Source organism: Dasypus novemcinctus, chromosome 19, assembly GCF_030445035.2.
Source record: "Dasypus novemcinctus isolate mDasNov1 chromosome 19, mDasNov1.1.hap2, whole genome shotgun sequence".
NCBI lineage: Eukaryota > Metazoa > Chordata > Mammalia > Cingulata > Dasypodidae > Dasypus > Dasypus novemcinctus.
Genome location: NC_080691.1, coordinates 32847838 through 32872427, shown reverse-complemented (window position 1 = coordinate 32872427; position 24590 = coordinate 32847838). Strand labels below are relative to the sequence as shown.

At 45.2% G+C, this 24590-nt stretch overlaps 1 protein-coding gene across 4 annotated transcripts in view; it reads left to right on the top strand.

Moving 5' to 3' along the window:
- The window catches only part of SVOP (SV2 related protein), a 69166-nt gene that overhangs the window by 20601 nt on the left and 23975 nt on the right, over positions 1-24590 (top strand). For all 4 annotated transcript variants that reach the window (XM_004470185.5, XM_071209831.1, XM_071209832.1 and 1 more), the window contains 5 exons: positions 3392-3477; positions 4373-4471; positions 8653-8724; positions 9758-9882; positions 24275-24338. In XM_004470185.5, coding sequence (XP_004470242.1) covers positions 3392-3477; positions 4373-4471; positions 8653-8724; positions 9758-9882; positions 24275-24338 — 446 coding nt within the window. The remainder of the gene's footprint in view (positions 1-3391; positions 3478-4372; positions 4472-8652; positions 8725-9757; positions 9883-24274; positions 24339-24590) is intronic.

Sequence of the window (24590 nt, the reverse complement as noted above, 5' to 3'; positions counted from 1 at the left end):
GTCGTGATGAAGAGGATGGGGCTATGATGGTGAAGATGATGATGGTGGTGGTGGTGGTGATGGTGGTGGTGATGAAGAGATTGGGGCTATGATGGTGATGATGATGGAGGTGGTGGTGATGAAGAGGATGGGGCTGATGGTGATGATGATGCTGGTGGTGGAGGTGGTGGTGGTGATGAAGAGATTGGGGCTGTGATGGTGATGATGGTGATGGTTGTGATGAAGAGGATGGGGCTATGATGGTGATGATGATTGATGATGGTGGTGGAGGTGCTGATGGTGATGGTGGTGGTGATGAAGAGATTGGGGCTATGATGGTGAGGATGATGATTGTGGAGGTGGTGATGGTGATGAGGAAGAAAATGGGGCTATGATGGTGATGATGATGGTGGTGGTGGTGATTGTGATGAAGAGGATGGGGATATGATGGTGATGATGATGACGGTGGTGGTGATTGTGATGAAGAGGATGGGGTTATGATGGTGACAATAATGACGATGCTGGCAGTGATGATGATGACGGAGGTGGTGATGGTGATGAGGAAGAAAATGGGGCTATGATGGTGATGATGATGGTGGTGGTGGTGATTGTGATGAAGAGGATGGGGATATGATGGTGATGATGATGACGGTGGTGGTGGTGGTGATTGTGATGAAGAGGATGGGGCTATGATGGTGACAATAATGACGATGCTGGCAGTGATGATGATGACGGTGGTGGTGATGGTGATGAGGAAGGGGATGGGGCTATGATGGTGATAACAGTGGTGGTGGTGATGGTGATGATTATGCTGCTGATGAGCGATGGTAATGTAAAAGATGGTGACTGGTGATGATGGTGATGATAGTATGATGGCAATGATGATAGTGAAGGTGATGATGGTGGTGGTTATGACGGTGATGATGAAGAAGATGGAGATGATGATGATGGGGCTGATGTTGATAGCGGTGGTGGGAGCAGCTGACATTGGCTGAGGACTTCCTCTGCGTCAACACTGTTCTAAGCACTTTATGTGTATTACCCATTTAATCTTTACAACAGTTCCAGCTGGAACTACTACAGTCATCTTTCCCATTTTGCAGAAGAGAGAATTGAAGCACAAATGACTGAAGAATCTTGTCCAAGGTCACACAGCTAGGAATTAGCCAAGCTGATTTAACACCCAGACAATATGACCTCAGAGTCCACATTCTTTTTTTTTATTTTTAATTTTTTGAAAATATAGTTTTTATTAGAGAAGTTGTGAACTTACAAAACAATCATGCATTGCGTGCAGAACTCCCATACAGCACCCTTCCACCAACACCCTACACTGTTGTAGAACATTTGCCACAGATTATCATCAGGCTGTTACCACTAACTATGGTCCATAGCATACATTTGGTGTATTTTTTCCGTACCCCCATTATTAACACTTTTTATTAGTATTGTACATTTGTTATAGTTTGTGAGAGAACACTCTCGTATTTGTACTGTTAACCATAGTCCATCTTCCACCACATGATTCACTGTGTTCTACAGTCCCATGCCTTGTATATTCTCCCCAAAAGAGACCACCTTCTTATCTGCAAACCTTGTGCTGACTTTGAGAGCAGAACTGGTCAAATAAGAGACCTGGTCTTGGTCTCCCCTCACCATCTGATGCTGATGGATGAAAACATTACAGGAATTCCTGAGAAGCCCCAGATTCCCAACATACGAGAGGATTAATGACTTGAACCTAAGGCATGTGGTTGGCAGATCTAAGAGGGCAGTGACTGGGAGTGGTGGGAGTGGTTCAGAGCAGAGGTTTTGCTCTCAGACTGATCTGGGCTCAACTGTCAGATCTACCTCATGCCAGCTATGTGACATTGGGCAAGCCCATGCCCCTTTTTAAAATGGGAACAATCCCAGGCCTTAACTCACAGAGCGGTGATGAGGATTAAATGCAATAATGCACATCAAGCTCTTAGCACAGTGCCTGGCTCGTGGTGAGCTCTCGCTAAATGCACCCTTATGTTGCTATGACTGTCCTTGTGAATGAGGTTGCAGGCCTCAGTCTGCTTTCTCCTCAATACCTATTTCTGATGGAGGAAACCAGAACCTGTCACATTTCTGAAAAAATTATAATTGACATGTGACCCATGACTGAAATTCCAGAAAGATGATGACTCCCAGCAGGGACGGAGGAGCTCCTCACAGGAGGCCCATGGAAGGGTCACCCAGCATGCTCCTCTTGCTGTTCATTTTTTAAAGCAAACTTTTAATTTTGGAATAATTTTAGATTTATGAAAAGTTATAAAGATAGTACAGAAAGTTTTCGTACACCCTTCACCCAGCTTCCCCTACTGATAATATTTTACATAACCATTTGTCAAAACTAAGAAATTAACATTGGTATAATAAATACTACTAATTGAACTCCAGACTTTAGAGTTCACCAATTTTTCCACTAACATTCTTCCAGGATTCGATCAAAGACAATACATCGCATTTGGCCTTTGAGTACTTTTCAAAACACTTATTAGCTTAGTAGTTATATCCATTTTTTCTGTGCTTAAAAGTAGCTCATGGTCATTTGGAGAATGTTCAGACATTATAGAAAAGTACAAAGTAGAGGAGTGACTTACTTTCAAATATGACTCTATTAAATTTGTAATCTGTCCACTCAATCTTATTTCCCCTTTATGACACACATACATGTTGTACCTAATTTTATCACAAAAACAACTCTCGTGGTACATACCTCCCCACAACTTGCTTTTTTCACTTAACTATATAGTGTGGGCATCTTTCTGTTTAAATACATAATGGAATTCTGCTTTTTAAAAGCATATATATTTTCCTGACACTGAAAATAAATACAGATTGTGAAAGGAAGAAAGTTAAAGCCTTGTATTATTTCTCTTTTCCCTCCTCCAAGGACAACAAAAAAAATATCATAATGTAAAGTTTTGTATATATTCTTTGCAAATACATATACATACACAAATATATGTATATGCACATACGTACATTCACTTCCAAGAATAGAACAACACCAAATATTTTGTCATTCATCTTGTTTTATTTTTAAATTAATTAGCAATCTACTATATGCATCTTTCTATGTCTGCACATTCTTTTTAACAGTTCAGCCATTTTTCATAATGTGGATGTATGATAATTTATTTAACCAATCCCCCATTGATAGGCATTCTGGGTTTTCCAGTTTTCTGTGATGTAAGCAATGAAGCTATGGACTTTATACCAAGATCTCTCTTCAAATTCGCTGGAATATTTTTTTAGGATAAATTCTAGAAGCAGCATGAGCTGCCTTTAATGAGCTTGGCTAGGGAACTCCCAGATACCTATGCACTGGGACGATGCAGGGTGTTCTAATCCCTTCCTTCCATCCCCCTCTCCTTGTCAGATACTTTCATGGTGGAAGACGCGGTGGAAGCCATTGGGTTTGGGAGATTTCAGTGGAAGCTGTCTGTCCTCACCGGCTTGGCTTGGGCAAGTATTTCTGGGGAGCCAGGGGCCCATATTCGGGCTCCGTGGAGCCCCCACAGAGCTCCCCTGGATTTCCATGGTCTACATGGAAGGACATAGTTCCTTCCTCATAGGACCTCTGCTTGAATTCCAATCAACAAAGCTGATTGTAAGTGACAGCTGTGCTAATGGAAGTCTGTGCTTGGATGGAGGGGGTGGTGGAGGGAGCTGGAGATGGTTGGCAATCGCCCTGAAGGAGGAGCGGAAGCTTGTTTAAATAACCTAACTGGCCATGGCAAATTGCACCTTTAGACCTGGAATACAGACGGAAGTGGATTTCTGTCAAGAGTGTGAGGTGGCAATCTAACTATACACACTTTTTTCCAAATGGATAGTCAACTTCCCATTTCCCCCACTCGTTTGAAAAGCTGCCTTTATTGTGCTCTGCACTCCCACGGCCTCCTGGGTCTGCTTCTGGGCTCTCAGTTCCACCCCCTTGCTCTGCCTAGCCCTGTAAGAGCACGCCGTGTTTAATTACAGCTTTCCAGGCTGTTTTGTTATAGTAAAAGGTTGTACTTGTTAAAAGTCCTGATAATTCTACCTGAACAATGGCTTGTAGACCAAAGACAAACCAGTCTTTCAGCGAGCTAAAGAGAAAAGATCATTGTCTCTCTGTAAAAATGTTATAATCCGATTTTAGAAATATGATGCTTTCCCACTTCATTTTGGGAGTGCCCATATTTTTTAAAAGCATGGTGATATGCACACACCCTAAGAATGTTAAGCACCGATGTGTCAGTTCCCACCTGGTACCACAACGTTTTAACTCCTAGAGCTTTTTGGTATGTTTCGATGCTCTGTTGGTATGGCGCTCAGCGTGCGGCATCCGAGCCACGTGATGTCTCCTTCCTCCCTGCAGATGGCCGACGCCATGGAGATGATGATTCTGAGCATCCTTGCACCCCAGCTACACTGCGAGTGGCAGCTCCCCAGCTGGCAGGTTGCATTGCTGACCTCGGTAAGAAGCCCAGAAGCTCTCTCCTGTGTAGTTCTTGTCCCCTGGGGTGTCCTGTAGGATGCCCGCCACCCCCCTTCTGCTGCCAGGGGCTCAGCAGAGAATTAAGCTCTGGAAACACTGGGACCTGAGTTTCCTATAAGAGTATCGTTACCCCATAACCTGGCAGTTTTGCAGCCAGTCCCATCCCACCCAGAGGCCCAATTATTTGCACCCGCCCCCCTCCGGCATCATGCTCAATTGCTAGGAAGCAGGAGCCCACCTGTGCATGTCACTTAAGGTGATGCCAATTCTTCCCTCACAAGGGTGATCTGAGGATAGGAAACAACACAACACCGAACGCATAATAGATGTTCAATAAATGGTAGGTAGCTACTGCCTCCTGGAATTCAGACTTGATGAAGAGTGAGACCGAGTCCTCAATTTTTAAAAAAATTAATTTAATTAAAATTTTTTATTCTGGTAACATATATACAACCTAAAATATCTCCTCTAAACCACATTCACATATATAATTCAGTGCTGTTAATTATATTCACAAGGATGTGTTACCATCACCATCGTCCACTACCAAAATTTTACTATCAACCCAGTTAGAAACTCTGTACAATTTAAGCATTGACTCCCCATTCCCTACCTTCAACCCAACCCCTGGTAAGCTATATTCTAGTTTCTGACTTTATGAACTTACATATTCTAACTATTTCATATCAGTGAGATCATACGATATTTGTCCTTTTGTGTCTGGCTTCATTCATTCACCGTGATGTCTTCAAGGTTCGTCCATATTGTCACATGTATCAGAACTTCATTCCTTTTACCCTTGAATAATATTCCATTGTACGGAGATACCATATTCTGTTTATCCATTCATCGGTTGAAGGTCACTTGGGTTGCTTCCACCTCTTGGCAATTGTGAATAATGCTGCAGTGAACATTAGTGTGCAAATGTATGTTTGGGTCCCTGGTTTCAAATCTATTGGGTATATACCTAGAAGTGGGAATGCTGGGACATATGGTAATTCTATACCTACATTTCTGAAGAACCACCAACCTGTTTTCCACAGCAGCAGTACCATTTTCCATCCCCACTGACAATGAATGAGGGCTCCTTTTTCTCCACATCCTCTCCAACACTTGTAATTTTCTATTTTTTTAATAGTAGCCATTCTAGTTAATGTGAATTGGTATCGCATTGTAGTTTTGATTTGCATTTCCCTAATAGCTAATGATGTTGAGCATCTTTCCATGTGTTTTTTGGCCATTTGTACATCCTCTTTGGAGAAATCTCTTCGTCTTTTGTCCATTATTTAAATGGAGAATCCTCCATTTTTATCACAGAAAGTTTAGCAGCAGCCTTCCAAAAGAGAAAGGAATGAGCAGTCTAGATAAGAGGATAATAATGATAATCACAAAAGCTAATGTTTTTTTGAGCACTTACTGTGCAAAGGGCTTTATATCCACTGGGTTATATAATCCTCGCAACCCTATGAAGTAGGGAGTTATTACTAGTTGAAGCAATTGAGGCCAAGAAAGGTTAAGTAACTCGCTCAAGGCCGCGTACACTCTGCAAGTGGCAGTGCTTGCTAACGAGCATCGCCTCCAGAAGGCTGTTTTCCTATGTCTCTGTGGGCGACTGCTCTGTTGCCCTCAGCATCGAGGCCTGGTTCTGATATTAGCAATAAGGTTGTGCAGCTTGGGGCTGTGGTTCAGTTGCCTCGAAACGTGTGGCCTTCAGTGAGGCACTTTGCCACTCACAACGGGAGCAGTGACACCTGCTTTTCTGTGGATGAGCAACGAAATACACACAGTGCGTAGAACCACAGTGGGGATCAGTAAGGAGGATAAGGAGGCCTCCCTCGCTGGCACCAGAAACAGTGTGCAAAATTACCGTAATTACTGGAAGATAGCGCTGGCACTCGCCTGTGAAATCTCTCCCTTAGTGGAAAAACTGGTGTTTAGGAGGATGTTTAACTCTTTCAGAATGCAAGGATATCACTTAGCACAGGGCACAGGCAGCAAAACCTTACCCAAAAGACAGTCATTTTCACCCACTCTTGCTTGAGTAATTTAGACAAGAGTTGTAAAACCCTGTGCAGCCCAGGATCCGCTCATGTTTTCAAATTATCTAATTAAAAAAAAAAATTGTAGGGTGCAGATTACAGAATTTCTGATGTATTGAGGTATTAATAATTTATAGAGAATATCATATCACTTTTTGAAATGTGTCCAATGGAACTGAAATACTAAAATGATCTGATCTTCCCCACCATCTGTTTAAAAATAACACGAATAAGTCTTTAGAAGTTGGAAATTTTGCATTGCCTTTTTTTTTCTTGAATTTTTATTTCCATTTCCCCACATAATTTTATCTTAATTTAATGTTTTATTTTGCTTGAAAGTATTTTATTCATCACTGTATCATAATTCTATACGACGACAAAGTATATAAATTTTAAATTATTGTTTTTAATTTTCTGAGACCATAAGTCTCTAAGTATTAAAATTTTCCTCCTGTTCTGAGTTGTCATTATAGTTCATATTAGTACACAGTAGACCGAACCAATAAAATAGAATTAATTCTGATAAATAGTTATTAAACAGGAGGCTTTTTGTATTCTTGGATGACTACTTATTGCTGAAATGAGACAGGGCTCAGCATCAAGTCTACTCCTATTTTTCATTCTTATTGAATGGATATAAATATGAAAAGCTTTGTTCACATAATAGATTTTTGAGGAATGGAAGAAGTTTTGTTATAGCTCATTTACCTAATACCACTTGATTTTTAAAATGACTTCCAAGTTATATGCCAAAGAACACACAGCAGTCATTTATGAATGGCTTTTGATTAGGTCCTCCTTCAATTTTGTTTGGAAAAAAAAAAAGGAATAGGAAACTAGATGACCTACAAAAGGATTTATAACCCTATCATTGGTATCCTTTAGAGGCACCCTATAGGATTTGCACCCCAAAGCAATGCCCTGAGGTGAGGGTGGGATGGATAGGAAGTGGGGGACGGGGCAGTGGAGAAAGGAACAAGTCAGATCTCCAACCACAGGCCTGTTCTCAGGAAGGAGTGATTTGGAAGGGGGGGGGATCTGGAAATTAATTCCTTTAAAACAGTACCTTGGAGAGACTGTGTGTCTCCTGTCGGAAGCCCCTGTCCTAGGACATACCTGGAGGAAGTATGGCCTAGTGTTTTGGAGTTCAGACTGAGGCAGTGCCTTCGCCTCTCTGGGCCTCAGTTGCCTCATCTGTGAAATGGGCATAATAATGGCCCCCGCTGCAGGGTTGCTACGAGGATTTGAGATGAAGTCTGCGTAAAGCCTTTAGCCCGGAGTCTGGTATTTGGTGGGTGTCCCGGGAGAGGGTAGAGAACAGCCTGCCTGCATTTAAATCTTGGCTCTGCTCTCTCCGAACTGGGAAGCTGAGCAAGTTCCTCAGCCATTCTGGGTCTTGGGCTCCCCAACTGTAAAATGGGTACAATAGCTCCCCCCTCATCAGTGCTGTGTGAGGACTGACAATGTAGGGGTGTGTGCGCCATAAAAGGCTCCTCCTGCTTTGTTCCACGGGCCCCTTTGCCAGTCAGGTGAAAACCACGGACCCCTTACTAAGTCCGCACCACACTGTGTGTTATTTAATAACTATATCACAGCCGCACCAACATGTCCCACAAGAGTAACGGTTGATGTAAACATTTCAATTCAAGTTCGCGCGCCCCTGGCTAAGAACCCCTGAGTCTTACTAAGAGCTCACAGCTCCCATCCCAACTTCCGGCTTTCCATACCCTCCAAAGTCTCCCTCGCAACCTCTGGTCCTCTGTTAGCGATAGGGGAAGGGGTTGACTTGGTATGGCGAGAAGGGGGCAAAGTGCTAGCTCCGGACTCTGATTCCAGTCCAGGCGGTACCACTTAGGCCACATGGCGTCCCCTCTCTGAACCTCAGTGTCCTCATCTGTGAAATGGGGGGTAATAAGAGCCCCCACCCCGGTAGGACTGCTGTGGGGCTTCTATGATAACATGCAGCACTTAGAATAGTGCTTTGCCCCCTGGCAAGACCGCAGTAAATATTGGCTTGTAGTTATTATTTCCTAGATGCGATGTCGCGGGTTCGATGCAGTGTCCCTCTTCTCCGCAACGCTTCGTGCTACTGTCTAACAGCAACTCTCTTTCCCCCTGTAGGTGGTCTTTGTAGGCATGATGTCCAGCTCCACGCTCTGGGGAAACATCTCAGACCAGTACGGCCGGAAAACAGTAAGGCAAACCCTTCTAAGCACGGGTCTTCTGGGCTGGCCCCGTGATGATGGTGGCAAGTAGCTCCCACGGCGGGGTAGGAGTTCGGCCCTTCTAAGCTGCAAACCTGGCCCCTAGATGTGTTTTATTTATCCCACACAATGGTTTTTAGGGTTTTTGACTCAGGTACCTTCATTTCAAAAATGAAATGCATAAAATTCATTTTGCATAAAAAAGAAATGGATGTATTGCCTTTCTTGAAATTTGGGTCAGCTGGCAGCCTGGGACGCACAATCTGTCACAGACACTTTTGGCTAGAGCCGAATAGGGGCTGACAACACAGGACAACGTCTTTCCCATTCGTCCCACTTGTCCTTGTTGCACAATTTTGCTGAACACTCCCTAAGCATTGGCACCACCCATGCAGAGAATCCCCAGCATCCCCTTGGCATCCCCTTGACCATGGCCCTGTTAAAACAGGGGGCTGTATTTTTTATTTTTTTAAAGATTTATTTATTTATTTATTCCCACCCGCTCCTTGTTTGCACTTGCTGTGTCTGTTCGTCTTCCTTGTTTCCTTAGGAGGCACAAGAAGCTAAACCCAGACCTCCCATGTGGGAGGGAGACGCCTAATCATTCGAGCCACCTCTGCTCCCTGCTTTATTGTGTCTCTCAGTATGTTTTCCTCCCCATGTCTCTTGTTGCATCAGCTTGCCACACCTTCCTGTCACGTCAGTTCTCTGTCTTCTCTTTAGGAGGCACTGGGAACCTCTGCTCTCTGCTTTGTTGCGTCTCTCATTATGTTTTCCTTCTTGTGTCTCTTGTCGCGTCATCTTGTTGCACCCACTTGCTGCACCTGCCCATTGTGCCAGCTCGCTACCTTCTTAAGGGGCACTGAAAATTGAACCAGGGACTTCCCGTGTGGCAGGTGGGAGCCGAATCACTTGAGCCACATCTGCTTTCCCTGTTGGTGGCTTTACATGTGGGTACAAAGGCTGCCCTGCCTGGAAGGTTCGAGGAAGCCCTTGTGACTTGGTGTCTTCTTTCCCTGCAGGGGCTGAAGATCAGCGTGCTCTGGACGCTGTACTACGGCATCCTCAGCGCTTTTGCTCCTATATACAGCTGGATCCTGGTGCTCCGAGGCCTGGTGGGCTTTGGGATCGGAGGGGTTCCCCAGTCGTAAGTACATACCCAGCTGGGCAGCTGGTCACCTCCGTCCGTTCATAGCCTGAGAGTTGGCAAAGATATTTATGCTGTGGCTTCTGGTATCCAGGAGCTATGATGTAGCAAGAGATTATCCTTGTTATCCATATTATAATGACAACAAGAACACCATAGCTGGGAGGCTGTAGACGTGCAATAATGATAAAAACAATAGATTGAGCGTTGATGAGACGGCGCACTTCTACACATCACAGCCACCCCAGGTGGTCTGCATTTTTGTATTATTACCATCCCCATTTTACAGTTGAAGAAGCTGAGACTCTGGGTGAAACCATTTGCCCAGGGCACACAGTGTGTGAGTAGAACTAAAAACCTGGGTTTGTCTTTCTATAACATTCATATGCTTTTTCTTCTTCTTCTTCTTTTTCGAGGTACCAGGGCTGGGGTTTGAACCTGGGACCTTGTAGGTGGGAAGCTGGCGCTCAACCATGGAGCCACATCGGCTCCCCTGAGTTGTTTTTCATTTGTTTGCTTTGCTTGTTGTTTATTTTGTTTTTTTAGGAGGCACTGGGAATTGAACCCGGGACCTCCCGTGTGGGAAGCAGGCACTCAACCGCTTGAGCCACATCCGCTCCCAACATCCACATGCTTTCAACCACCGTCAGTGCTGTGGTTCACACCTTTCTAGCCTCAACAAAGGGCAGAGTGTGAGGCTAACCACAAGAGTGGTGGGTTTTTTTTGAAGGTACCGAGACGACTCAAACTTGCAGGAAGAAGGTGCCTTCCCCTAGGGTGGGGAAGACTTGCCAAGCGTGCGGCATTTGTGCTGGGCCCTAGAGCAGGGGTTGGCAAACGGTGACCTGAAGGCCAAATGCAGCCTGCTGCCTGTTTTCGTAAATAAAGTTTTATTGGCACACAACCACACCCATTCGTGTCTGTATCGTGGAAGGCTGCTTTCATGCCGCAGTGACAGAGTTGAGTTCAGCCAAGATGGTCTGTCCCCAAAGCCTAAAATATTAACTCTCTAGCCCCTTATAGACAAAGTTCATTGACTCCTGCCCTACAGGAGGACGAGAACAGCTAATGTTTCTAATGGTCACAGTGGGTCAGGTGTTGTTCTAAGCAGTTTACCCAGATGATTGCATTTAATCCCTGCCCTATTCTTAGCCACATTTCACAGATAAAGAAACCGAGGCTGGGGGAGGTACAGTAACTCACTCCAGGTAACAAAGCCCGGAAGTGGCTCTCAGGCTCTCTAATTCCAGAGCCTGGACTCTAACTATTGCATTCTACTGCCTTGCTCTGAAAAATGTAAAGGATTTGGAAAGCCCCAGAAGGGCGCTTGGGGAGGTTGAAAGATATTTTACAGGAAGGGGACTGCTTGAGAAGATGAAGCACTAAACTAGTTGAGGAAGGTGCATGGTCTGGTTCGGTTAGCTGGTAGAGCTCGGGGAGGTGAGAAATGAAAGCTGAGGATGGCCAGGCCAAAGGGACTGTCTACAAGTGGTGGAGAGCCATGGACAGTTCTTGAGCAGGGGAAGTATTTTTTTCTTTTTAAAAAAGTTATTATTCTTTTCTTTTTTCTTTTTTTTTTTTTCCTTATTATTTTTTAGGGGAGTTATTTCAGAAGTATTGATCTGGCAATGACAGGTAGGATGGGTTGGGAACCCGACTGCCATAATTTAGGGAATGTTACAAGAGAGCCAGGTAGATCCTTTCTAGTTCATTCATTCAGCCAATATTTATTGAGCTCCTGCTATGGCCTGGGCCTGTGCTAGGTACTGGGAAACCGGGAGTGAGCAAGACAGATGTGCTCCCTGTTGGCATCCTGGCAAATAGACTCTGGCATTAGAGATTGTGTGTGGGTGGTTCTTGGGATCAGCACCTGCAAGGGAGTGAGCAAAACAGAACTGGGCGGAGAGAGACATGGAGCTGCGATGCCATCGAAACAGAGGCCTCAGGGGATCCCAGGGGTGTTCAGAAGCTGGGATGGCCTCTCGCAGGAGTTCCAAGCTGAGGCAAGGGGGCTGAGCTTTCACATCAACCCCTGGTGGATCTATGGGCTGCCCCCAGCGAGAGAGCATGGCCTTGGGCAAGGCAATTCCCTTTGGCCAAGGCACTTCCGGGGAGGGACCATCTCCGTTCTCAGCTGACTGGACTCCCTCTCGGCAGCTGAGGGCTCACTGCCTCAGGCCTGAAGGTGCGTCACAGCTTCCTTGACAGCCAGCCCTTGCATTTCTGGACCCACTTGTTTCATGGGATACGTTTCCCCCATCTGGGAGCAGGGCCTCCAGGACTCTGCGTGGCCTCTTTTCCTGGGAAAACTTATCAGCTCTTCGTGGAACCAGCTTCTGTTCCTGCTCTCACAGCTGGTCTCAGAGCTGTAGCTGATGCTTCTTCCCTCCCTGCTCTCCTACCTGCTCTGTATTGCCCTCACCTTCGGCTAGCACTTCTGCTGGCCTAGCTGGTTTAGCTGTTGGGGTGACCCAGACTCCATCCTTGGGGGGTCTGAATCCTGGCCACTGTGACCTTTTGTGACAGTTTGAAGCTTTCTTTTTTTTTAAGATTTATTTTTTTATTTCTCCCCCCTCCCTCCGTTATCTGCTCTCTGTGTTCATTCGCTGTGTGTTCTCCTGTGTCTGCTTGTATTCTCATTAGGCAGCTCTGGGAACCGATCCTGGGACCTTCTGGAGTGGGAGAGAGGCGATCATTCTCTTGCTCCACCTCAGCTCCCTGCTCTGCTGCGTCTCTTATTATCTCTCTTCTGTCTCTCTTTTTGCTGTGTCATCTTGCTGCGCCAGCTCTCTGCCTGGGCCAGCACTCCTGCATGGGGCAGCACTCCTGCATGGGGCAGCACCCTGCATGGGCCAGCATTCCGCGTGGGCCAGCTCTCTACATGGGTCAGCTCGCCTTCACCAGGAGGCCCCGGGAATCGAGCCCTGGATCTCCTATATGGTAGATGGGAGCCCAATGGCTTGAGTCACATCCACTTCCCGGTTTGAAGCTTTTCGTGTGTTCCAGAAGAGATGGTGTTCTTGTAGCTAATTCATTCCCGTGACTATATTGGATTCCACTGGGGGCCTTTGGCTGGATTGCTTCAGTGAGGCGTGACCCGGGGTGGGTCTTGGTCCTCTTGCTGGATCCTTCATAAATGGAGGATGGAAAAACACAGGAAAAACATAGGAAAACATGGCAGAGACAGAAAAACCCCTGGAGGGGGAGGGAGAGAGGGGGCCCAGACGTGGAAGGCTGGAAGCAGCAGAGCACAGAGGCAGGAGAAGAGGCCCCCGAGAGGCTGAAAGAGAGGTCTGGAGGAGAGGGGAGAGATGAGCCAGGAGCCTGATCGCCGCAGCTGAGCTGCGGAGAAAGTAAGCCTGAAGGGGAAGGCAAAGACCTCAGGGTTTCTGGACCATTGTGCCGTACCACGTGGCAGGAGTCCAGGGTCGCCAGCAACCGATCTTTGGTAAGATAGCATCTCTGATGAAGTCTTGATTTAGACATTTTCACAGCCTCAAACAGTAAACTTCTTTTTTCAAAGGAATGAGGTTCTTTTTTTTCTCTCCCCTTCCGCCCGCCCAGTTGTCTGCTCTCTGTGTCCATTCACTGTGTGTTCTTCTGTGACTGCTTATATTCTTGTCAGCAGCACCAGAAATCTGTGTGTCTTTTTGTTGCGTCATCTTGCTGCATCAGCTCTCTGTGTGTGGTGCCACTCCTGGGTGGGCTGTGCTTTTTTCACACAGGGCAGCTCTCCTTACGGGGCGCACTCCTTGGACATGGCACTCCCCTGCACGGGAGACACCCCTGCGTGGCACGGCACATTTTCTGCGCATCAGCACTGCGCATGGGCCAGCTCCACACGGGTCAGGAAGCTCTGGGTTTGAACCCTGGACCTCCCATGTGATAGGCGGATGCTCTATCCGTTGAGCCAAATCCGCTTCCCTGAACGGTAAACTTTTAACTGAATACACTCCCATTATAAATGGCATATAAATGCCATCATATCAGCCTTTAGAAACTAAAGGTCATAACTGCTGCCCTTGTTCATTTAACACCGGAAGTGTTAACCCCATGCCCAGTGGCTCACCAGGGTGCCCCCATTCTCTAACAGCAGCCCTCCCTCTTCCGAATAATTAGGATCGATCACCTCTGACAAAGTGGTGTCTCTTGCTTGCTCGTTTCTTGACCCAAGGAGCCTAAAGTTCCTGGGGAGCAGCCTTTGTTTCAGGTGTCCTCTGTAGAAGCATACCCCGCTGGGAACAGGCACCTCTAGACCACAGAGCCTAAAGTTGCAGGATGGGAAGTACAACTTCCCCATGCATGTCACTGGAAGAGAAGGTCCCTCCTACCTCAGCCCCTTGATGATTTACCTGGAGGACAGCCACTGATTTAAGTGTGTGCACTATCCTGGAGAGCAGCGCCCCGTCCTCACGGGCCATCGTCCCCGGCTGACCCACCCCAGCAGCACCTCCAGAAGGCCATTCCATTGCTGTCAGGCTGGCAGCTTCAGGATAGACTTCTCGGTCAAATCCCCACGGCTGGCCTCCTTCGCCATAGGTCGGCTCCCTTGGTCCTGCCCCATGTCTCGTGGGATCCTGCATCAGAGGGTCAAATACTCTGGAAGTCTTTGGGCAATGATGTGGCTGAGAACCCGCAGGAAGGAAAGGCAAACCATTACTCAGAATTTGCACCAACTCTGGTCAAGATGAATTGTCACTCCTTCCCAAATGGAAGGAGTTCAGCATAAATAACCTGCCACCAGGAAGCACATGTGGCTCAAGCAAGTGGGCTCCCGTCTACCATATGGGAGGCCCCCGGGTTCGATTCCAGGCAAGCTGGCGGGTTTGATTGAAGGCAAGCTGGCGGCCCGTGCCACAGAAGGCTGACAGCCCATGCTGCAGAGAGCTGGTGCAGCAAGATGATATTTTGGGAGATGCAGAGGAGAGACAGTGAGATGCAGCAGACCAGGGAGCTGAGGTGGCTTAAGCGATTGGGTGCCTCTCTCCCACACCGGAGGCCCCAGCATCGGTTCCCGGTGCCTCCTAGAGAGAAGACAAAAAAGAGAAGACTAGCAGACACAGAAGAACATGCAGTGAATGGCCACAGAGCGCAGACAGTGAGCACAGGCAGCAAGGGGAGGGGGGAGTAAATTAAATAAAATAAATCTTAAAAAAAAAACAAAACCTGCCACCAAGAGACAAGGGATGGTTCTATTCTGGGGACTCAGCGTTGGTCCCTGTTGCTGGCAGCTTGGCTTTTTGGCAGCAGAAGTGGCCAGATCAGGCTTGGTGAGTGGGGAACTGAGCATCGCTCCTGCACAGGTCCTGACACTCCCGGGATGGCCTGCTTGAGCTGCTGAGCAGCATGGTGGAGGAGGACCGGGAGAAGGTCTCCAGGGTTGATGCTAATTCTGAAGTCGTGTGGTTAGATCCCAGGCTCTGAAACCAGACTGTCTGCGTTTGAAACCTGCTTCTTTCACATAATAGCTGTGTGACCTGGGGCAAATCACTTTGCCTTTCTATGCCTCCAGCTTCCTCATCTTTAAAATGGGGATGATAGTAATATACGCTCCTTGGGGGTCATTTTGAATATTAAATGGCAACACAGGGAACATGTCCAGACAGTGCCTGTCGAAGCACTCAATAAATGTTAGTGGGCAGCAGATGTAGCTCAAGTGGTTGTGCACCCGCTGCCCATATACGAGGTCCCAGGTTAGAGTCCCAGTACCTCCTAAAAACGAAACAAACAAACATCAACAACAAAAGAGAACTCTCACTGGGGAGCGGGTGCAGCTCAGTGGTTGAGCACCTGCTTCCTATGTACAAGGTCCTGCGTTCAATCCCTGGTGCCTCCTAAAAAAAAAGTTAACATACATCTGACCTGCCAGAGGCTTTATTTTTTTTAAAAAATGTTTATTTATTTCTCTCCCCTTTGTCCACTTCTGTTGTTGTCAGCGGCACGGGAACCTGTGTCTCTTTTTGTTGCGTCATCTTGTTGTGTCAGCTCTCCGTGTGTGTGGCACCATTCCTGGGCAGGCTGTACGTTCTTTCGTGCTGGGCTGCTCTCCTTACAGGGCACACTCCTTGCGCGTGGGGGTCTCCTACGCGGGGGACACCCCTGCATGGCAGAGCACTCCTTGCGCGCATCAGCACTGCGCATGGGCCAGCTCCACACGGGTCAAGGAGGCCCGGGGTTTGAACCGCGACCTCCCATGTGGTAGACGGACGCCCTAACCACTGGGCCAAGTCCGCCGCCCCAGAGACTTTAGTAAGAAATGAGTGTCTGTGTAATGGACTTGGTATGAGATTGTGGATGAGGAGGGTGGTGGCGTGAACACGTGGACTTAACACGTAGGTGAGTCCCAGGCTGCTCCTGCCACTTAAGGCCGGAAGGAGAGTGAGTTGCGCTCAGGTCCCCTCGGCCCCTCCCTGCCTTCGTCATTACGGACTGACCAAGGGCTCTGCAGAGCAGGCATTTGCCATATAGTCCTGGATCAGGTCAAAACCCTGAAGCCTGAAGCAGAGGCCAGTGAAAGAGGCAAGAACGTAAACCTGGGCTGGCAGGTGTCTGGGGCCAATTTACTCCACTTCTGGCCCAATTCCAGGCATTCCTGTTGACACAGCCGCTGCCCGGTTCAAGAGCCATTCATTGACTCCCGTAGAACTTTCCCCTAGTGGTCAGAAGAAATGTACTCACAGAAGGACAAATTAGAGTTCTTTCCCAGGGATGATCGGGAAGATGCGGCAGAAAGAGCTCCCAACAGCTGCCCAGATTTTCATTCCACATGAGGGAAGAAGGCAAAGGAACCAAACACCCAGCACGTCCTCAGTGGTTCTCATTCAAGACGGTGCGCAGAGAAGCACTCTTTTCTATTTCTTCCTCCAAATTTCCCGGAAATGACATAAAGCTTATAAGAAATAGGATACAGTGTGGGACAGCAGGAAAAGGGTACCATCAGCAGCCCAGAAATTTTGAGGAAACTCTGTGTAAGATTATAAATACATGAGATCGCAATGGTGGAATAACTAGAGCAGACGAAAACTCTTCCTCAAACAGCAAAGGAGATTACAAAGAAGATCCCAGGGTCAAGTGCAAGGAGAGAGGAAAGGACCCAGGTGAATAAAATAAAGCACCTAGAGCAGCTCCCTCTCTCCCCTTCTCTCCAGGCCTGTGTTTACAGAGGCTGCAGCACTAGCCCCTAAGATTAAAAAAAAGGCTAATAAACCTCAAATTAAAATGGAGCATCAGCCTTAGGGCTGCTGGCATGGACTTCGGTGGTAAAGAAGGCAGTGAAGGGAGAGAGAAGAAGAAAAAACTTAACCTGGGGTAAAGCTTTCCGTATGCCGGGAGGGTCCCCAGCGGGCCTGCCTGTGCCCCATCCCCACACCTCAAATGCCATGCCTCCTGACCGAAATGTTCATTTACTTAATGCTGTGAAAGCCCTCCTGTTTGTTTATTGAGCTATTACTATGGAACGGGCACTGGGTCACGTGCTTAGATAGAGCATTTTGAAAGCATGGCGCCTTGAGACAATATTATCTCCATTCTACTGATAAGAAAACTGGGACTTTAGAGAGATTGAGTAACATGCCGAAGGACACACAACTGGTAAATGGCAGAGCTGAGATTTAAACTTTACTTGACCCTCCAAACCTGTGCCCCACTATATGGCTTTTCTGTGTGCGGAGAGCCAATAGACACGATAAACAAAACCACAGCAGAACTGTGTAATCCCCCAAGAGAGCCGTGGTTTCCCAGCACTTTATCTCTAACCGTTTACATAAAAATAATTATAGCTTAATTATGCAATGTTCTTATCTAGTTACAAAAGTGACTCCCCTAATCTCATTATTTGGCAACATTTAGTTGAAGATGTTTAATTAAGAATATTTAGAAGAGATTTGCCCAATTGCACCCTCCTGCAAGACCAAATGAGTAAGATTTTGCTGTATAATTTTAAAAACATTTTTATTGTGGTAAAATATACACAACATAAAACTATTTTCACCATTTTAAGTGTCCTATTCACTGACATAAAATACATTGACAATGTTGTGTAACTTTCACCCCTATTTCCAGAACATTTTCATTCCCCCAAATAGAAATGTGTACCCATTAAGCAATAATTCCACAATCCTCCCTCCCTCCAGCACTATGTAACCACTAGTTGGTTTTCTGGTTCTATGAATGTGCCCTTTCTAGACACCTCACATAAGTGGAATTATGCAATATTTGTCCTTTTGTAAATGGCTTATTTCACTTGTTTTCAAGCATGAATTTGAACTTCATTCATTTATATGGTTGACTTATATTCTACTGTGTGCATATACCACATTTTGTTAATCCATTTTTTATCCACTGATGGACACTTGGGTGCTTCCACCTTTTGGCTATTGTGAACCATGCTGCTATGGACACGCATACAAGCCTTCCATCAGCTGGTTACTTGGATGGGTGCCGGCTGATCTAGCAGAGCTCACCGGCTCATCTCTTCTCCACATGGCTCGTCCTCCATCAGTAACCCCAGGCTTGCTCCCGTGCATCCTGCACAGGGATCCAAGCTCACCAGCAGAAGCTGCAAGGCTTGCTGGAGCGTAAGCTTGGAGCTGGCACTGCTACATTCTGTTGGTCAAAGCAAGTTACAATGCTCGCCTATAGTCAAGGACTGGGGAAATAAACTTTTGATGGCGCGAACTGCAAAGCCAAATAGGAAAGCTCCCAGATACAGGGTTGAACAGATATTGCTGGAAGGCTTATGAGCATTTATATTCAGAGTCCTTGTAAATTAGTGTCCAATGGGCTGTTGGTACTGCTTTGGCGATGACTCTGGGAATGTAGACCTTGTGGTTCGGAGCAGGTTCTAGTTCCTTTAAGGTAGGAGGGCAGAATCACATTTAAGATGCCAAGTAATCATATGTTCTGTCTATGGAGGAGCATTAAGAAGGAATAGAGTTTAATTGAAACAAGGGAGTTAAAAATGAATTTTTAAAATTACAAACAACACATTTTTGTTTTAGAAAATGTAGAAAATTCAATCCCCCCCCCCCCCCCCCCGCCAAATGATAATCACCTCTAACTGCACAAACAGTGAAAAAAACCTCAAGCTGCAGGGTGGCATTAGGGTAGCTAGCTTTTTATTCCCAGTAGAGGGTGCTGTGTATTTCCGCAGCAGCAGCAGTTATGTAAGAGCTTCCCTGGAAACCTGAGGTAACTGGAAGCTTCCTGGCGTTTTAGCGGCTCTGATAGACAAATACTCCAGGCAACTGCCCACACAGTCTGCCTTGAAACCTGCCTCAGAAAGTTCTTCAGATTTGTATCTGGCATGAACTTGCTCACAAACCTGTCCTTGGCCTTGCTTTTTGCTCCCAAGATCAAGTAGAAACGCCCAGTTGAGATCACAGGTCATTTCTTTCCAAGCATATGCTGTAAATGTCACATCTCTAATTGCCAAATGCTGTAAAGGCGATTATTTGTAGTGAGCATTTATTTGTGCCAGAATTAGCTGCTACTTGGCATTCCTAAATTTCATTGCTCATTCTTTTGTTCTCCAATATGATCGTAATTATAACAATACTTTGGATGAAGATCAAGCAGCTCGTTTTCATAATGAACTACTATAAATAATGTCTGAATATGGAACAATGATTGTAGGAAAAGATATTTCTTGTGGCATGGGTTGCAAAAACAAGAAATTGAAAGCAACTGTAATATTAATCAACAGGGAGTGGATAAAGAAATGAAGGTAGAGACGCACTAAGGAAAACTATGAAACTGTTTAAAAAAATAATGTGGTAGATATATGTATATTAATACGGAGGGAAACGGACTTTGGCCCAGTGGTTAGGGCGTCCGTCTACCATATGGGAGGTCCGCGGTTCAAACCCCGGGCCTCCTCGACCCGTGTGGAGCTGGCCATGCGCAGCGCTGATGCGCGCAAGGAGTGCCGTGCCACGCAAGGGTGTCCCCCGCGTGGGGGAGCCCCACGCACAAGGAGTGCGCCCGTGAGGAAAGCCGCCCAGCGTGAAAAGAAAGAGCAGCCTGCCCAGGAATGGCGCCGCCCACACTTCCCGTGCCGCTGACGACAACAGAAGCGGACAAAGAAACAAAAGCAGACAAAGAAACAAGACGCAACAAATAGACACCAAGAACAGACAACCAGGGGAGGGGGGGAAATTAAATAAATAAATAAATCTTTAAAAAAAAAAAAAAAATACGGAAAGATTTCCAAACTGGCTTATTGGAAACAGATCCTGATACCAAGGCTCAAGAGCAGGGGGTTTACCTGGGAGGTGATCCCAGGAAACACAAGTATGGGAGTGGGAAAATAAGATGGAAAGAGAAGAAAGACCAAAAAGGGTGCATTGCCAAGCAAATTATTAGTGTGGGCAACTGGAGCTTAATCTCACCAGGGAACTCTGGGCGACTCTGTAGCATCCCTCCTTCCTCCCCAAATTGCCCCATCCAGTGGACAAGGGAACTATCCTTTTTGAAGGGCTGCCCCTGGCAGGTTTTAATTCCTTGGCACTTCCGGCCTGCCACACAGGTTGGGAAAGTAAGCTTTGGTAACTAGAGGGGGCATTCTGGCAAGGAGTTGCAGGTGCTGGCAACTAGAAGTTGGGCTGGCATGCTTTGAAGTGGTAAGAGTGGAGTATTTATATGGGTGGAATACTGACAGTGTATGTATGCTGCCTATGTTAAGAAAAGGAAAGGAGAGAGGGGGAGGAGGAGAGAGAAAGAGAGAGAGAGAGAATATCATTTATTTACATAGAACGGGGACTGGAACTTTGCTGAGAGTTAATGCTTTGGGGGCGGGGAATGGCAGTAGGAATCATGGGCAAAAGGAAAGATCACTGTATACTTATGTAGAGCTATAAGTTATTTTACAGTGCTAATGCTGTCGTGTACTACTTCTACAAGTTAAAGAAAAAGAATAAAAAGATTGCATGTTCTAAGTTCAGTAAAAAAACAAATCTTTAATAATTAAGGACAGGAATAGTTTTACCCTTAGAATATACTACTGCACATTTTTGTACAGTTATCAGTTTGACTTTAGCTTGATGACAGAAAGGTAAACATGATTCTTACCCTTTTATTATTATTATTGGTTTTCTAAAGTAGTATAAACACAACCATTAGGAAAAAAGAGTACAATTTCAAAGTCATCTATAATAACCATTGTAATCTTTTTTTAATTTAAAAAAATGTTTAAGGTTCCGGGGCCAGGGATTTAACCCAGGACCTCGTATGTGGGAAATCGGCATTCACCACTGAGCCACGTCGGCAACCCTATATTGATTTTTCCCTTTTGTTTGTTTGTTTTTGTTTTTTTGTTTTTAGGAGGCTTCACGAACCAAACCCAGGACTTCCCAAGTGGGAAGCAGGTTCTCAACCGCTTGAGCCACATCTTCTCCCCACTGGAATCTTTCGCAACCACTGGAATCTTGGTCCCCATTCACTGAGCTTAGTTAACAAAGTTCAATTTTTTTGTACCTTTCCTTTATTTAACAACCTTAGGCCATAACATATTTGTAATTTAAGTCTCTTCTATACATTATGTTTACGCATCCCAGGAAGCATGAAGTAAATGCTTGCTAGGAAGTGTTTTTCTGTGCCTTCTTTAAAATATCCTCAGTTGTCTTCTTATTTTACATTAGAATTATATCTAAAGAGATCATCAGCAAGACACTCTTCTTTCCTATGCTTGTTTTTGCACCTCCATTTCCTGCCTTAACCAATCTTCTAATGTTGTATTCATTCAAGCCGGTTGAACATTAAACCTGATCCTCCAATGAGGAGGGGATGTTTTCCTGCGCCAGGAAATGTGACCTTTCTGAATTTCTTGAAATTCTTTAGTTGACCATAATCATTATATACAAAGGATGGATTTCTGGAGGTAGAATTATTAACCGCTAGTGATCTAAATCCAGGCAGTAATCCTTTCCTTGGAAACATCTCTGCATTATTCTGAAGTGCGTCAATGTTATCATTCTTCAGTTGACCACAGTTGATTCTGTCTTGCACTCACATTTCTTCCCAACTTCATTTTCTTGAGATATTTTGTGACTTTCTGGTATTCCTTCATCATTAAAAGTGCCATTTGTTTCTATAACCAGGTGCCTTGGCTTTTTGTGTGTGTGAAATATTGATTCTTCCTTTTGTTTTTGAAATCACACTTCTAATGCTCTTGAGCAATTGTTCCAAACCTCATTTTCTATGGACAAATAATCAATTTCTTTTCTTTTTTTGATACTAACTTTTTAAAATGAGAAAACACTTATTGGCAGAACTTTTTGCATTAAATTTTAAATCTACATCTGTAAATAAGTTATCTGACTTTTTTTTTGGTCTAGGCTCATTCTCGGATGGATATTGTTCCTTATTTTTCCATACTGAAAGTGTAACAGGCTGTATTTGTTCTAAAAGAGAACAAGACATTTATATTCTTGCCAATTTGGACAAAGGCTCCTGGTGGTTTTTGTTGAAAGAAGTTCTGATAAGAATATAAATTGGAACAACTTTTTGGGGAACAACTTTGGTAATATATGTCAAATACTTAAAAATTATGCAAACTCTCTAGCTCAAAAATTCTATTTGTGGGAATCTATCTTAAGGAAACTATGTGAAATGAAGATAACTATTTCAGCCTAAAGATGTTCATCGTGGTGTTCTTTATAATTGTGAAACCATTTGAACAGGGATGTAATTGATGGACTGCATAATGTAGACAGACCTGGGTTAAAATTCTTACTAGCTGTGTGATCCTGGTTAACTAACATTGTCTCTGAGACAGATAAATATAGATACAAACACATACAAACACACAGTGGGAATTATAGTACCTACGTCATTGACTTGCAATGTATAATAGATGCAATAATCTGTGTAAAACATCTAGAACAGTAATTGGCCCATAATAGGTGCTCAATAAAAGGTAGCTATTATTAAGGAAAGTATGGTTTATGCATATGATGGAATGTAAATGTGTAAGACAATTTAAAATGGCAAGGAAATGCTTATTTATAAACCAAATGAAACACAGGGTCAAAATTTCTGTCAAAATTAGACAGCAAGACTAAGACAGAAAGAAGGAATACACTAAAATACTTATAGTGGGAAGTGAAACTAGATGACATTTACTTTCTCTTCATTCTTTTCTGTCAATAGAGTGTATACAGAGCTAGTAGCCTTTCCTCTGAGGCCTTGAGAATTCTGCCTTCTCTGGAAAGAGGTCCCTTTTCCTCAGAACCTTAAGAAGGACTTCCACTGGTGATGGAACGGCTTCCAATTCTCAGTGATATTGCTGGGGCCAACTTTTAAAAAGTTAGAAGCTCTTCAGGGAAAGGTGTCATAGGTTTGTGTTCCAGAGAAACAAAGCCCGAGACAGGGATTCTTGCACACATGATTCATTGCTGGAATGCTCTCAGGAGGAAGAAGTAAAAGACTGGAGCAAGCAGGCAAGGTAAAGGGGAGAAGTTAAGCAAGGAAACGTTTTCAGGTGAAGCCAGGCAGGGGAGCAATCTTCAGCCTGGGGGAGAAGGGACATCCCTCCCGGGTACCTCAGTGGTGAGGCCACTCCAATTGCTCAAGAGCAGTCTGTAGGAGAAGTTTCCGGGTCTGGGCAGTCAGCAGCAGCAGCTCGGAGAAGGGCACCCTGACCCGGTAGAAGAGATCTCAGGGGATTTAGATGAGTCACCAACACCATCTGCCCGAAAGGGTTAAAGGAAATTAGTCCCCCAGGAGCCGTCTAATAGCTTGGATGTCTGACTTAGTGGGAGGTGCAGGGAAAGAGAAGGCCTCCTCTTCCCAGCAAAATGGAAGGCAGCGAGGAGGATAGTTTAAAGCTCTCTTCTCTTCCCAGCATCCCAAGGGCTGAGAAAGTGAAAGGGAGAGGTGGGAGCTGGAGGCAGCAGATGCAGGAGGTAGCCGATGGAGTGGGGGCACTGGTTACATTGAGCAAACACCTGAATTGATTGAGCAAATAAATAAATATATTGAGAATAGGGGGCCCAAGTTTCTCATTGCTGTAGAAAGGAATTATAAACATTGAAAGGGCGAAACTGAGAAAGAAACCTAAAGCATTAATTGGAATTGAAGGTATTAATATGAATTCGTTGTTGTGTTTTTTTAAACGTATATACACAAATAGATAAAAAACAATAAATGTAGATATATGGTGTGTGTAAAGAAAGCAAAGGGTGTGTATAGGGATGTTTCTCTGAGCTCTGTCCACTGAGAGGGCCTAGGACCAATGACGCCCCAGAAGGAATGAGCACACTGAGCACTCAGATCTTGGTTTCTAAATGCCACCCTCAACCAAAACGAACCAGGACTTCTTGGAAAACTCAGGACACTATAGCAATCTTCCCACCCAGTCCTGACCTTAACCCTGTTTCTGCCTCTGCTTCCCCAGGGTGACACTGTACGCTGAATTCCTTCCCATGAAAGCCAGAGCTAAGTGCATTTTGCTGATTGAGGTAAGAAGGAGGGTATGCTGGGCCTCTAGACAATGCTGAATCTCTGGTAGGAGGTTCTCAGGTGTCTGGAGCCATGGGACAAGGAAAAAGGAGTTAAGAAAAATATAACAACTCAGGATACAGAGACAAATGGATCAGTTATGTCAATTCTGACATGGCTGTTCTGCAGTGTGGACAAATTCTTCAATTGAGAAAAAAATTCAATCTACCATCCCTTCTTTAAAAATGTAGGCAGGTTGTTTGTACATCCTT